At 43.8% G+C, this 16,328-nt stretch overlaps 1 protein-coding gene across 3 annotated transcripts in view; it reads right to left on the bottom strand.

Annotated features, from left to right (window-relative positions):
• Positions 1 to 396: 396 nt before the first annotated feature.
• Positions 397 to 16,328, bottom strand: part of LOC128584221 (breakpoint cluster region protein-like) — a 42,655-nt gene continuing 26,723 nt past the window's right edge. Inside the window, exons 2-3 of one of the 3 annotated variants that reach the window (XM_053589268.1) lie at positions 1,808 to 1,911; positions 397 to 1,603 (exon numbers count right to left, since the gene is read on the bottom strand). In XM_053589268.1, coding sequence (XP_053445243.1) covers positions 1,868 to 1,911 — 44 coding nt within the window. In that variant the 3' untranslated portion in view covers positions 397 to 1,603; positions 1,808 to 1,867. Of the gene's footprint in view, positions 1,604 to 1,807; positions 1,912 to 2,270; positions 2,437 to 16,328 lie in introns of those variants that run through there. The other 2 variants (XM_053589269.1, XM_053589270.1) reach the window with 2 other exon arrangements.

The raw sequence follows: 16,328 nt of genomic DNA, 5'->3' as shown, positions 1-16,328 counted from the left end.
CAATTTTAGTTTTCCACTGTTCTAATATGTGTGTCCATTCTAAAACTTCATGTTAATGGAATTGTACAATGTATGAGCTCTTTTGAGTAAGGCTTCTTACCCATGTCAGATGTCATTGCATTTAAATAGCAGGCACAACTTTCATTATGAAAATATGTACATAGAGCTACTTGGGAGGCTGAGGCAAGAGAATCACTTAAGCCCAAGAGTCTGAGGTTTCTGTGAGCTGTGATGCCATGGCACTCTACCAGGGGATGACATAGTGAGACTCTGTCTCAAAAAGGAAGGAAGGAAGGAAGGAAGGAAGGAGGGAGGGAGGGAGGGAGGAAGGAAGGAAGGAAGGAAGGAAGGAAGGAAGGAAGGAAAAATATGTAAATAGAAACTTCCTGAAAACTCATTACATTCTACTACATTTGTTAAGGCAAAAAAACCTTGAAACTACATGGAAACAAAAATATCCTAAAATTATACTAGTGACAGAAACAATTTTGGGAATAATAGTTTTATTAAATGACAAACATGAAGAAATTGAATTTGAATTTGCAGTTCAACTCATTGTTGGATGGTGTTTCGTTTTCCAAGGTTTTCTTACTGGCAGAATCTTAATTATCAAGAATATATTGTTAAAAAGTCCATGAGCATTTTGAGAGTTAACTGAATAACATAAACTAGACAAACTGTCACAATTGTGTGATTATGAATCTACAGGAAAGCCCGAAGGTATTTGCATATATAACAACACCCAATATCAGATATGTGCACCTCTCAGTGGGCCAGCTGTTTGCTACCATCCCTCCAAACCCCCAGAGCAAACTGAATTTGCTATCTGATAGACCAATATCCCTAGAAAGACAATAACTCTAGTTATAACAGAAGGAATATCTAAACAAGCAAAAAGAAATCATTAATAATAAAATATTTGAATAAAAAAATAAATATATGTAACATGGTAAGAATTATAAGCATTATAGGAGGTTCTAGAATAAACCTGTGATATGAAAGAGTTACAGCTAGATAGCAATAGTCACACGCAGTGTAGATTTAAAATAAACTTTGTTGGGAAAGTACTTCAGTGAAGTTTAAGTAGAGGAACACAACAATATCAAAAGGTTATCCTTGAGCTCACAACTTAGGCTATCACGGATGGGCTGCATCCACGATAGCCGACTTTCCAGTTTATAAGTCCCCACTTTTACAATGATTCACATTATGGGGTCCACAAACAGGGAAGAGTCATGCAAACACGTGAAACTAGAAGTTCTCCGTCTGAGAAAGTGGCCTGAGCAAGAAGGAGTGCTCCAGGAGCAGCCGCCGGGTCAGCCTGTCCCTGCCCGGCCACCCCCGACCTGCTGAATCAGCGGTTTAATAATCTGCCAAGAAGAGAAGAAATGACCCTCCAGGACTGTACAGACCCAGCTGTCCGGAGTCCAGACTTCAGTTCTCATAGAACAATTCCACGTTTCTCTGTTCATCTCTGCTTCATTCCAGATCAAAGAGGTTCTGAGACATTTGGGGGATGTGAGATCAATGATATCTCCTCCAGCGGATAACATGGGCAGTGACATACGTAACATGGTGAGAAGGTAACGGTAGGACCTACATCCTGGGAAGACGACAGGAAGCTGACTGGAGATTTTTGTGCAGACTCGCAAGGAAGGGATACATTTACCCCCTCCCCCAGCCTCCTAACTTCTCCATGATTACATGACGTGCTGTCTCAGGAATGAGACGTGTTATTACTTTGACTTTTTCTGGAGGAGTAAGTTGCACAGAAATACAATCATTATTATGTAGTTCCCATGCTTACCATCTGCAGACCCAGGATATCAGCTGTCACCTAAAGGAAAGTCTGTGTCCTCTGTCATGTTTACCCTGGTGCACACCGTCTGAGCAATGACAGCCAGCTATCTGCTGAGGTTAAAGAAAAAAAAATAATTAAAAAGTTGCCTTGATCCTTCCTTTAACACTCTTGGGTGCCGGGGTGGCGCCTGTGGCTCAGAGGAGTAGGGTGCCGGCCCCATATACCAGAGGTGGTGGGTTCAAACCTGGCCCCAGCCAAAAACTGAAAACAAAAAACAAAAAAACACTCGTGGGTGCCTAAGAACGCAGCAAAGCGTGTATATTCATGTGCATTTTACAATAGCTGAATAGAAGGGACTGGCTGATCTTACATGGTTATCACTGAAAAGGCTGGCCGAGTTGGTAGTTTCGTAAGCCAGAAAAAGAATTATGTTGGTTATTTCAGGGGGTTTTTTTGGTGGTTTCATTACCTTGGTGGTTTACAACGTGGATTTAGTGATTTGCAGAGGAAATGCTGGGTAAGGTGCTTTACTGGCTTTGTCAGTCCAGATGTTTTTCCTTCATACATCACTTCATACAGGCATTTGGAAGTGTCATAGGAAGATCAAATTTGTGAGAAAGTTCTTGCTTGTATTTCTAGAGGAAATGAACCGAATACTTCAGCATATTAGCCCTGGGTAGACCAATAATGTTACTTAGATAAACCATTAGTACCAAATGCCGAACCCTCTAACACACGTTCCACAAAACCCAAAAGCTATGTAAAGATGCATTTTTGTCACTTTTGAAGAGTGATGTTCTGTAGTGGTTGTTCTAAAACGGGGATGATTTTGCTGTAGGGACACATGGCAGTGTCTGGAAATGTTTCTGGTAGTCGCAGTTAGCAGCCCTGAGGAATGCTACCGGCGTCTGGCAGGTAGAGGCCAGGCTGCTGCGGAAGACGTTCTGGTAAGGGAAGTAAGCCAGCACAGAAGAACAAATCTCACATGTTCTCACTCGTGTGTGGGAGCTAAATATTAATGCAACTGATGTTATGATGAAGAGAGTAGAATGCTAGTTACCAGAGGCTGGGAGTGGTGGCAGGGAGTCACAGGGGGATCATTAATAAGCAGAAAAAGTTAGAAAAGCAGAAAAGTTTGTACGATAGGGAGGATGAACAATATTTCATAGCACACACACACATCTAATAGTGTTTTATTCTATATAATCAAAAACAACTTAGGGTACACTTAAAATGAATAAAAGCACGGGACTGGAATGTTCCTAGCACAAAGGAATAAATGCCTGGGGTGACGGACACCCCCATTCCCCTGATTTGATTCATACACATTGTGTGCGTGTATCAAAACTTCCCACTTACAGCCTGAAGCGACACATTCGTCCCAAGGCGGTGGCTGTACAAGAAAGCCTGGGAGGAGGCTGGGCCTGCGCGGTGGCCGTGGCCCGCCCGAGGACCCAGCCCATCCCCACCCTGGCGGGGTCAGCAGGGAGGCCTGCCGGCATTCTGCAAGGAGAGGGAAGCCAAGAGGCTCAGTGCCCGACAGGGGCTCTCGGCCATGGAGTGGACCAAGGTCCGGAGTTCCCTGTTTAAAAGGAGCTCTGGCAGCAGAGAAGCAGGGCGTAAGGGATAGAAGGGCACTTCAGAACAAGGACAAAGGCAGGAAGGCAGATGCAGAGGAGCAAAGCCAGAGCTGGATGAGGACAAGAGGCGGCGAGGGAAGGCTGGAAGCACAGCAGACTGCTGGACACGTGGACGACAGAACGGGCTGCGTGGCCATGGCCCCCGGGAAGGGCCTGCTGCGGGGCTCGCCTCCGTTCCCGTGAAGCTCTGTCCTGCAGCAGAGAAGTGTCAGGCAGAAGTGCCTGAGAAGATTGAAACAAAACAAAACAAAACAAAAGCCTGACCAGAGTTGTCAATGAAACCAGCACCTCCCAAACTCAAAGCATCTGAGCAGCGAAATCCTGTTTTGTTCAATCGTCCTGAAGGTTATTACTTCCTGGCAGGGGGGATTCTGAGCGCTAATGACATTAGTCGGTTTGGGCACTCTTATTTACTGGTAGGTATGGTTTGGTTGTTTTTTGATCCCCAGGTCCCTTGCTCCTCTCAGAAAGTTCTAATAACTACCATGCGGTCTGCCGTGCTCCAGCCCACAGGGGCAGTTGAGGCTCAGGACAGTGGAGCTTTGATCATGGTCAGCCTGTATTTGATCCTGCAGTGTCTGGCCCCAGCAGGTTATTAGGAGTGTTCAGAACAATAAAGCTTTAGGAAACTACAAAAAACTCATGTGCAGCCCTTCAATGTACACAACTACTATCTACCCAAACTAATTTAAAAATAAATAAAAATATTTTAGAAGTATGTAATACCCATAACGGCCCACCCAAAGAAATAATTGTCTATTCCAAAACGTCAGTAGTGCGGAGACTGAGAAACTCCACCTCCTCCTCTCTGTGAAATCCATTGCTGATCCGGTTGGTTTTATAATCCTCCCACGGTCAGCCATAAAGCGCATCTGTTCTTGCAGGAATGCTCTGAACTCCAAATAGTCTGGCCTCCTTTTCTTCTCTCCTGTTCTTCCTACCTGGGGTTTTCATTTGGTAGCAAACACACCTGTTTTTCAACGATCTGCATGCTTTGGAGACATTGCTGAAACCCCCCCCCCCCCCTTTTCTAATTGCCTCTTGCCTTGGGGTTTTGGTGACTGACAGACTTCTGTGCTGCTGCCCCAGAGTCTGGTCCCTTGGCAGGTCCCCAGCTCTGTAAGGTACGTCTGACTAACTTGTTCTGGAGCTCACAGCCATTGTACATATGCTGTCCTGTTCAGGGTGTGGGGCGGGTTCCTCAACAGCCCTTGTGGAAGATTCCAAGCTGGGGGATTTTCTAGTTGTCACTTGGAAACTAGCAGAAACTCACCACCAGCCTCCTCTATGATCTGCTACAGCCCCTGGAAGGGATGATTTCCTCCAGAGTTTGATGTGTGGGGGTTAAATGGAGACTCTTTTCAAAACCAGGCACATTGAACTGGTCTGTATCCTTGTATTGCCATCACCTGTCCTATTTAGGCGTTACAGCTACTTACAACTAGTGCCATTTGTGCAAATGTAAAGTTTACTGGGGAAAAGTTTCCCAGCAAAAGATATAGTAAGATACCATATTTCCCAAACCTGTATTATTAGGTAGTTTATTCTAATCAGAGATGGACTATCTGGATTGGGGTCCACTTTTCAATTGAAAAAAAAATAAACCTTAATAAACCTTAATAAATAAACCTTACCTATTTATAAAGTTGGTGAATAAAAACTTCCATGTAATTGTGTAATGATGGAAGTTCTCTGATACAGTGAGCCTCTTTCAGAGGGACTTTACCTAACAAATGCACAACGAATCTCCAACAATTAAAAAAAAAAAAAGATTTTAAAATAACAGAATCAGCCTGTCCTACTGAGCTAACTCAAAGCAGATGAACCGAGGTTTTCTAAGTTCCCCAACCCATCGTGTCTGTGTGTTTACGTGTTCGAGGAGGAGGGAAGAGGGAATGAGCTTCCTGAGCATCCAGATCTGTCTCTTCTCAAAAGGCTACAGAAATAAAATATATTTGGAATAATAACCATGTTTAGCAATGTATATTTTTTAGGAGAGAGACCTCTACACCATCACCCATATGACATAATCAATGTGTTCTTCATTGATAATTGAAAAGTTTTACTTGATTGTATGCCAGAGCCATGCTTCCAGAACCATGAAACGTCATGGCTGAATTCAATTTAACTTAATATTGGTGCACCTGTTCTGCTATAAAAGTTTATTGTCTAAATAATAGTGATAAGTGAGGCACACAGGCTTGCGTATATTAACCAGCGTGATGTAAGCATTCCTAATTCTATATGAAATCAGCATGTTGTGCCCCATAAATGCTCTAATGTATATATGATCTATGTGTTTACGATTCAACAAAAAAAGAAAAAAATTACTAGAAAAAAACTAAAAAAATTAAAGAGATGTAGGATAATATTTTCTAAGAGTTCCTTTAGACCTGAAGTATCAGGGTCAGAGATATAAAATAAAATATATTGGCAACATTAAAAAAAATCTGGAACAGTTGGAAGTGCTTGTTTCTTTACCTAGTTTGTGGTCCTTCATGTTTTGAAATTATATCAATCGGTTAAACAAAGTACATGTTGTATATTTACCAACTAGTCAAATTCTTCTGAACTTCCTAAAAAGATATTTCCCAAAATTAATCATCTTATCATTTGAAGTGCATTTCAGTATCATTTATTTACCCACTTAAAAAAAATAAGTTAAACCATGTTAGCCGTTTAGAGGTAGCAGCAGTGAGTCCCTATTTGTGAAAAATTGTCCTAACACCAATGACAGAAACATTTGCATGTGAAAATATCAAACAATTCTATAAAAAATATTCTGCAGTGAGAGTGAGACTGCGTAATACCAAATCTCTAAATTAAACATGACCTGTTGCTGATGGCTTATCTATCTTCCTTCTAATCTCAGATATTTTTATAGTAATGACCATAAAATAAAATCTGAATTTATGTACCAGCAATAGCTTCTTGAAAATCCTGCTAACATGACGTATGTTCAAGAGTCTTCTTATATTATGTTTTTAATTACTATTGTTCTATATAAAAAAAAACTTTCACTAGATTTCCATTAAGTTATAACTATTGATAGATCTATTTTCATGTTCATGAGTATTTCCCATCTGCTTATATATCAATGTACTTCGAATCTCCCTCAGGCTTTGTAAATGACCTATGCTGGTTTTTCCACGGATAACAGATTATACAACATTTCTTTAGAGCAGTCAGGACTCGCCCTACGTGAGGTTGCTTTTTACCGCCTGGAAATACTTGAATATGTTTTACTTCTTCAGTGACTGATTTTTATTTTACTTCTTTATGCAACTCCCACCCCAATTCAGAATTTTAGCTATTTTCTTGAATCACACCTAGCAATTGTGACTAGTATTCAAAGAAATCACTTTTTAGTACTAGTTCAATATTTCAACTTCAGATACCACTGTACATATTTAGGAGACTTCTGCTGTTCCTCATTTCACTACCAGGGAGAGGAATTTTCATTTCATGTAAAATTTGACGCTCCAAAAATTCTTTAAAAACAAATTATATCTATTTTTTCATGACTGCTTTCTAAATTTGTTTGACGTTTTTGTATTTTCCAACATTATCTATAGGTAACCTCTTATTCATTTGTGTACAATTATCTTTGACTTGGCCGTTCAAACTGCCCCATAGATTATAAAAGCATTTACCAGAAATAATATAACTATAGTACCAAATCAAAGAATCCCAGCCATTACTTTTATATAGTGAATTGAGTTGAGAGTGTGCACTGTGCTGATTGAATTTCCTGAGCCCTTTCTTTTGTTGCATTTTGCCTTTTGTTGCCGGGGTTTGTGTTCGTTTTTCTCCAACCACTTGTTGAATGCTCTGAGATCACAATTAAAATTATACACTTTTTCTTGAGTTGGAATATAGGATTGAGTGTGTGAAGAAAATGGTGTGTCAAGTCTGTTGGGTATAATTCAAGAGTTTTGGCGGCGCCTGTGGCTCAAGGAGTAGGGCGCCGGTCCCATATGCCGTAGGTGGTGGGTTCAAACCCAGCCCCAGCCAAAAACCACAAGAAAAAAAAAAAAAAAGAGTTTTGGTTTATCGAGCTGATGACATGAAGCTGTTTTGATTTTCAAAGTCATGCAAGATCTTGACTTTGGTTCTGTATATGAGGGAGTTTTGGAAGTGAATTTTGAGAACTCATGCCCCTGGTGGGGCATGCGATGGGGATGAGGATGGGCTGCGATGCTCTTTTTTTTCCATAAGGTTATTATTGTCAGTATATCCGTATTTCATACATCATATTTTATATGATAAATTCTGTTGGAAGCCAAACACCGTTATTTTTGGTGTTAATTTTTTGTGTACATGGGCAAATGGGATGAGAGACAGGCCCAGTAGCAGAAAGAACTGCTGTGTTTTGTTTAACAAGTCAGGTGGAGTTGTACTCATCTGTACTCTCCTACATTAAATTCAAAGCTGCATTCATGGCTAAGTAGTTTTCTTTTTTATCTCTACAGAGAATGAAGAATTTTGATGTCTTTTATGACAAATAAAATAAAGGTGTAATGAAAGATTGTACATGGTTTATTATTTCTTAGGATTTTGAAGGTTTGAAGTTGCTATCCAAGACCTTGTAAATACTCTGATTTTTTTTTAGACTATATAAATAAGAAGAAATAGTAACAATTTGCTTTAAACGAGGGGACTTTAAGGAAAAAAAAGAAAGATTCATTGATAATTTGATGCATTGTGTGTTTGTGTATATATCTTTAGAAAGAAACAACTATTTTGAATATTTGAATGGTACAATAACCTGTTCATGGCTAATTTAAATTGATGATAGATTTGTCTTTCATTACATCTAAATTGTGGTATAAATTAAGTTTAAAAAAAATACCTGATAACTATTCATTAAAGCAATTAAAATGCACCATGTGTTCTGTTCATTAGAAATGCAGGAGGGATAATTAATTACCATTACAAATAGTTTGCTCACTACCATCTATCATGAAAATCCATTAATTATGTGTTTTATTTTTCATTCATTAAGAACAATTGACTACAGGTTCCGAGTGATTCATAAGTCTAGGTGTCAACAAAAATAATCGTTTAAAAATAAACTTTACCTGTATTATGTCATTAATCCTTAAAAGTATATTTATCAGGAAAAAACAGCAAACAAGGGTCATCAGGCATTCGAAAATTATATAGAGAAGTAAATTAATCATACATTTAATTCCAGTTTACTGAATGGAAATTGGCTACTTGCATGAATGAAACATATGCATATTTTTTCCTTTTCCTTTTCTTTTTGTGTTTTTCTGCTACTTGGGCCTCTGTGTATTGTATCCCAATAGACGGGGTTCATGGCACTAGAGTTGTCCTCCACTTCTCCTTCCCTCTGGATTATGCTCCTTCACCGCTCATGCCCTCTTCTCAGACGCAAACACAAGGAGACGTAGCGCATGTCCTGGAAAAGCGCTGGTGCTCCTCACCCCATCACAGACTGGACCTGGGAGCGGGAAGCCCAGGTACTTAAGCATGTTATGGAAGAATCTGTGTTTCTTTAATGCATCAGTAAAAGAGGAATATTAAATTGTGCTTAATATTAGAGAATGTACTGCACTAATGTTATTTATCAATCATAAGGGATGTTCTCATTGATTTGAGAAGAAAAATACTGCTAAGGTTTATCATTACAAATACAACACTTTGTATTCATTCATAAGCATTATAGTCACAAAAATAATTAAGTCTAGCAATATGTCAGATTATTTTGGGTGCAAGATTTGTTTATTTACACCCAAACTTTGGTATTTCCTAGAAAAGGTTGTTGGTACTCATATATGTGGAAGAAAGTGAATTCTTCTTTTGACTAGATTTTTTCCTCCCTGTAAACGTAACTTTGTGGCTTGTCCTCAAGCATTTTCACATGTGCGTACCACCTTTCCTTTTTTATTATGAGTATACTAGGGAGAACAAGTATTTTAGAAGTTTTCAGTGGAAGGAAATCCCTACAAAAGATAGATTTAGTTGGGTTTTTGTTGTTGTCGTCATTTTCAAAAGCCTTCCTAGGATTTGAGGGTATAAAGATAAAACATCAAAGAGGTTATTGTGAAAACGCAAGTAGGAGAAATGATGGGACAGATGGAGAATCGGAGGAGAATGACGAAGTGTGCTTAGAACGAATGTTCGCAGCAGAACGCAGACTTGCTACAACAAGTGGCACACGTCACAGTGTTAGTAAGTTCTAATGAAGTGTGGTTTGCAGAACAGCCGTGTTAGCTCAGGCTGCAGTTAGAAATGCAGAAACTTGAGCCTCATGCCCAAACATAAAAAAAGGTAATCTCGGTGGAAATGAAACAGGATTTGGAGGTGATTGTAAGAGGAGTTAGAGGCTAGGTATCATGGCTCGTGCCTATAATCCTAGGTCTCTGAGAGGCCACGGCAGGAGCATCACTTGAGCTCAGGAGTTCCAGACTCAAGTAAGAGCAAGATCCTGTCCCAACTAAAAAAAGAAAAAAATTAACCTGACATTGTGGCAGGTGCCTGTAGTCCCAACTCCTTGGGAGCTGAGGCAGGAGGATCGCTTGAACTCAGGAATTTAAGGTTGCCAACTCGGCTGAGGCCATGACACTATAGCCCAGGTAAAAGAGAGAGACTATGTCTCAAAATAATAATAATTAATTAATTAAATTTAATTTAAAAAGAGGAGTTAGAGGTCTCTGAGATTTTTTCTTTATTTACTGTCATGAATACAATGAACAGCTTCATATAATGGCACCAAAAAGGAAAGGAGGGGGAAGAGATTTCCTTAGGAAAATACCCCAGGGTGGGGGATTATTGGGTCTGAGGTTACAAACACGGGAATGGTTCTTGAACAATGTCGGCACAGAACTTAGAAAGAAAGACACCCTTCAAGCATGATTTAAAAGGGGGGGTGGGGGGGTGCTGTGAGTAAACTCAGTCTTGCAGAAGCAGAGGAACCTGTGGGTAAGGCCAGGCCCGCCCCAGACCCAGAACGGTACTGCGGCAATTATGGGGCCACTCAGGCCTGACCAAAGAGGAAAGGACTTGGAGCCCCTCCCCAACTCTAGAGGGAAACAGAAGGTTACGTAGAAGACATTTCTCAGTTAGACTTTATCACTACCAGCTCAGCCAGATTTCCTAAACACGGCAAATTAAAGGGATGTGGTAATTCTAGAAAATGCTCCAGGTTTACAGAAAAGGTGAAATTCCTGGAGTTTCAGTCACTGGCTAACTCCTTGACTAACTGGTCCCACATCCCTCCTCCACTGGGCCCATCCCCTCAAGGCACACTCTAGCCTCAATTCCTGAACCACTGGGGGTGGGGTAAGGAGGGTATGCAGAACCATAGTCCCACCCCAAAGCTGGGACCCGACCGGCCCAGGTCGTTCCCCTCAGAAAGCAGCGTCATACCCAACAGGGTCCCTGTCATATAACCACTCATTTCATCACTGACTTGGCCAACTACGGCCAGCCCCCAGGTCTGTACATGGAAACACCTCCCCATCTCCCCAGAGGGACATCTGAGGTTCACCATTTCCGGGGAATGGCTGGCTCAACCTCCCCTGGCACAGACGGTGGAAGAAAACAGAGATGGGGCTTGTAGCCAGAAACTCCCCTTTCCAAGAACTCCTGCCCTCTTTATCAGTGTCCTGCTACATTCCAGAAAGCTCTACTCACTCCAGTTACAGCAAGAGAACAGTTCCCCTCTCCCACCAACAAGCAGAGGGCTGGACGTGCCCGAGGCATTCATGCAAGGACCTGTTTGCAAGAGAGAAAGTGTGTTGACCCAGACCGACCCAGACCTACGTTCACATCAGCCACAGGGCAGAAGCCAAGAGTCCATCGACTGACAGATGGATTAAAAAAAAAAATGTGCTGCACACATACACTGAACATTTACTCAGCCTTAAAAGGGAAGGAAATTCTAACACATGCTACAAGGTGGATGAACCCCAAAGGGATCACACTTAGTGAAGTAAGTTTGACATGAAAGGAGACGTTCTGTATGATTCCGCTCAGGTGAGGTCTGCAGAGTCATGGCAACAGAAACCAGGAAGGTGGTCACCGGGGGCTAGGGAACGGAGGGGGCAGTTATTGTTTGCTGGTATTGAACTTCAGTTTGGGGAAGATGAAAAGATTCTGGAGACGGACAGCAGTGATGGCTCCCAGCACTGGCAATGTCCTTACACCACTGACTGTACACTCAGAAATGGCTAAAGCGGTAAATTTCACATCATGCACAGTTTCGTTTTTGAAAAAAAGCCAAAGCCCCCACCTAATTTAACCCCTTCCAAAAAAGTTTGGACAACACACACTCAGAGACAGATGCAGGATCCAAGCCCTCTCAGGGCGCCCCACGCTTACTGCCAGAAACAACTCTGAGGGGGAGGCTGACAGCTCCCTGCCCGGCCCACTCCACCTGAGACAAAGGGCCCCTGTCCCTGGAAGGAACATCCTCACAGCTGCCCTGTCCCCGCCGTGGGAGGGCATACGGAGCTTGAGGGAATCAGCCTGAGCAGAGAGAGAGCTGGAAGAAAACGTGGATCCTGTTGGACACAGGACAGGCCAAGGGGCTGAAGGAGGCCTGGGTCAGGACCCCAAGAACAGCAGCAGCTCCCACCTGGGGCCTCAGAGCCCAGCAGGTGGAGTAGGGCCCAGCTTTGTGACCTGTGAGTCCTCTTTCTCTATTTCTCATGCTAGGATATCATCTAAAGTATCAATCGAAAAGAAGAGTTCTACCCTTAAAACAAAACCCTATGGAAAAAATCACTGCCTGGAAATGGACACACTGGGCTTTTCCACCTTGGGTGGAAAAAAGCGGCTTTTCATCTTTCACTTCAGCCTCTTAAAACAAAACAAAACAAACATCCAGCCAGCTCATGAAGCAGCCAACATCCTCTCCCGCTATCTGTCATAACAGCAACTATGATAACAACAATAAAATGAGGATGAAAAGAGTGATTAAGCACTCAGGGCGTGCCAGGAGCTGTGCTAAGTGCTTTTGCCGCACGTACCGGCTCATTTAATCTCTGTGGCAAGGCCCCGAGTCAAGGACTACTCAGGTTTTTATTTTACAGAGGAGGGAACTTACCGTATCTCATCCATTCTCAGACATGCATTTCCCCCAAATTCAATGTAATTCAAAACGGGATTTCGCATCTCTGCCTCATACAATGATAACTGGGATTGTGAGGGGACCTTGCCTGACAAGCGAGTCTTAGAGTGAGGGAAATGTACAGAGCACAGTCTGGAACCCAGCTTTGTCCCCTAGAAGTAGGACCCCTGAATCCCTGTGCCCAACCATTCTTCAAGGGAAGAGCTCCTCACACCTCTCGGCCCAGCCGCTGGCCTCCTGCACTGTGCTCACTTGGAACCATCAGGCAGGAGCACAGGTCAACATCAGTGTCATTCACGGCCTAGCCAGCGCCCAGGCTGGCAGGCTGAGTCCTGGAGATTCCTGCTGACGATGGCCATACCCAGGGCCGGGAGTGTTCCCCACAGAGGAACTACAGGACGCTTGGCAGTCTGTAGGGGTCAGCTGTCTAGAGGGAGGGCTGCCACAAAACCCAGGTGAGCAAGGACAGCCAGGCAGGTGAGCCCAACGGTCAGAACGAAACCTGACAAAGGAAGTTTCCTTGGGAAGTTTCCCTTTCACCAAGAAGCCTGAAAGCCTCCCAGTTAGAGAGAACACTCACCGTTCTGCCAGTCCTTGTCCCTCCTGAGGTCGGCGCCATCCTAGCAATTCAGATAAATGCCATTCCTCACATGTCCAAGCGCTCTACGAACAAGATCCTGATTTATGACAATATAATTCACACCCCTGGTCCAGTAACTATTCAGAACAGGGCATGCAGCATGCAGCTGTCACATCTCTTGGCCAAAAAGCAGGTGCACATATTTTCCTCTTCAATGAGGAAACACACCAAAGGACAAAGTCACAAATGCCCCTCTCTGCCAGGACGAGAGCAGGTGGCCCAGGGAGATTACGTGTATCAGGAGACACAGAGCCGTGCTCACAGAAGGTCACGATCCACAGAGGCAAGTCTGTGGTGCTCATTCCAAAAGCTCCCTGTGTGTCTAGGACAAGAACTGTGCTTCCACTGGAGAGACTGGCAGCCCTGCTACAGAGAGGCTGGCCCAGATGGCAAAAGGCCCAGAGGGAACTTACTCTAGGCCCTGGCAGGCCTGAGGGTTTTCTGCATCTACACTGCAACAAATGTATGGAGCTTCCCAGACACTCCTGCACTCCCTGCTAAGGCCCTGGAGTCCACAGCAAGGTAGGTGTGTCCCTACAGATGCCAAATATCACAGCAGTTCCCAGGGATACCTGTCAGCAGTTTTCAGCCCAAGGACTAGGAACAGTGAAGGAATCCATCTCTGAACAGAACCTACCCTGTGAGGTCTTGACCCTGTACAAGCCAAAGCACCTGCCAATCCTATCGTAGCTCAGATTCCAGGCTGTAAGTGACCTTTGACCATGTGCCCTGAAGGTTTCTCTTCTTCAGCTCCCTTCCCAGGCCTGGTCATACCAGTAAAGGAGAACCAGGGATGAGAAAAGAGAGCCGTGTTTGGGAAAGTGGCAGGCTCCCTTCAGAGACAGGAGGGTCAGGCCTCCCATCCACGCTTCCTCTCTGGGCTCCAAATCCCTGGGGGAGGCGAAGGGCAGAACCCTGATCACAGGGCAGGGAGGAGAACCAGAAGACAGGGGGGGTTGTTCCCTGGTACTGAGAAGAGGAGCCCAAACCTGGAGGTGAGGACCCTTGAGCCAGTCTAGGGATGCACTGGACAAGAACTGCTCCACGACCCCCATCCCAAGGACCCGGTGTGGCCTGGAAGGTGGGACTGCAGTAAGAAACTCTAAGAAAAGGACAATGTCGGGTGGCACCTGTGTCTCAAGGAGTAGGGCGCTGGCCCCATATACCGGAGGTGGCGGGTTCAAACACAGCCCTGGCCAAAACTGCAAAAAAAAAAAAAAAAAGGAACAATGTCCACCAAAAGCCACATGCCATGTGATCCCTTTGTAGGAAATGTCTAGAAAAGTCCAATCCAGAGACAGAAAGCAGATCGGGGGTATTGGGACTAGGGTTGGGGATGGTGCACACTGCAGCAGGCAGAGGGTCTTTCTAAGGGGGTGATGGGAATTTCTAGATCAGACAGTGGTGAGGGCTGCACAAGTCGGTGGCTACACTGACCCCCACGGGGTGGTGCATGTTAGATGGTGAGCTATACAGTGTGTGAGTCCAACCTCAACAAAGCTGTTAATAGAGGACACGAAAGGACAGGACAGGACTGACCTCTCTGGGGATGAAATGAAACATGCCATCCAGGATTAGTACACACAATGGGGGTAAATGCCACATACACTGTCCAAGTGACAGAGGCCAAAATCATACATAATGCACGATTCCATTCACACAACGTCCAGGGACAGGCAAAAGCAAAAAGAGAGACAGCGCATCCGTGGCTGCCACGGGCTGCAGGTGGGAAGGTGTTCGACAAGGAACACGGGCCAGGGAAGGTTTGGACCTGCTGTCTATTTTTTTTCCTTTTCTGAGACAGAGTCTCACTCTGTTGCATTGGGTACAGTGCTCTCAGTCAGAGCTCACAGCAACGTCAAACTCTTCAGCAATCCTCTTGCCTCAGCCTCCCCAGTACCTGGGACTCCAGGTATGTACCATCATGCCCACCTAATTTTTCTATTTTTAGTAGAGACAGGGTCTCGCTCGTGCTCAGGCTGGCCCCTAAACTCCTGAGCTCAAGCAATCCTCCCACTTTGGCCTCCCAGAGGCCTGGGATTACAGGCGTGAGCCGCTATGCCCGGCCATCTGCTACGTATTTTGACTACAGTTGCACAACTCTGTCATAACTCACTGAGCAGACCCGTATAACAAAAAGAGTGACTTTCACGGTCTGTAAATGACACTTTCACATATGTGTACATACACACACACACAAACCTAAAATGACATTATGACATCTTTCAAGTCTTTAATATTTTTCAAAAGGAACAAATAATTTACAAGAAATGCATATGTATTTCTCACCTTTGACGCTAAATTTCTTTTTCCTAATGTGGACAGAAATTCCTATAATTGAAAATCTGTGGCGGTGCCTATAGCTCAGTGGGTAGGGCGCTGGCCATATACACCGAGAGTGGCGGGTTCAACCCCGCCCCAGGCCAGCTAAAACACCAATGACAACTGCAACAATAAAATAGCTGGGCGTTGTGGCGGGCACCTGTGGTCCCAGCTACTTGGGAGGCTGAGGCAAGAGGATCGTTTAAGCCCAAGAGTTTGAGGTTGCTGTGAGCTGTGACACCACAGCACTCTACTGAGGGCGACATAGTGAGACTCTGTCTCAAAAAAAAAAAGGGGGTGGTGCCTGTGGCTCAGTGAGTAGGGCACCAGCCCCATATACCGAGGGTGGCGGGTTCAAACCTGGCCTCGGCCAAACTGCAACCAAAAAATAGCCGGGCGTTGTGGCAGGTGCCTATAGTCCCAGCTGCTCGGGAGTCTGAGGCAAGAGAATTGCATAAGCCCAAAAGCTGGAGGTTGCTGTGAGCCGTGTGACGTCATGGCACTCTACCGAGGGCGGTAAAGTGAGACTCTGTCTCTACAAAAAAAAAAAAAAAAAAAGAAAAGAAAAGAAAATCTGTTAAAAAGAGGAAGGAGAGTTGTTTGGAAAACAAATAGCTAGAGGTGGGAGAGGGGAAATAAATGTAAAACTCTGATGTTAAAAAAAAAAAAAAATCACTGAATTTGTAGACCCATGTTCCTCATACTCACGATGCCAATGATACCAAACAAAGGTGGGGCAATCTCAGTGTCCATCAGCAGATGGACCGATAAACAAAATGTGGTGTTTACACATATAAAGGAATGTTACTCAGTCGTAAAAAGAAA

This window comes from Nycticebus coucang, chromosome 4 (genome assembly GCF_027406575.1).
Source record: "Nycticebus coucang isolate mNycCou1 chromosome 4, mNycCou1.pri, whole genome shotgun sequence".
In the NCBI taxonomy this organism is placed as follows: Eukaryota; Metazoa; Chordata; class Mammalia; order Primates; family Lorisidae; genus Nycticebus; species Nycticebus coucang.
This window is presented reverse-complemented; position numbering and strand designations above follow the sequence as displayed.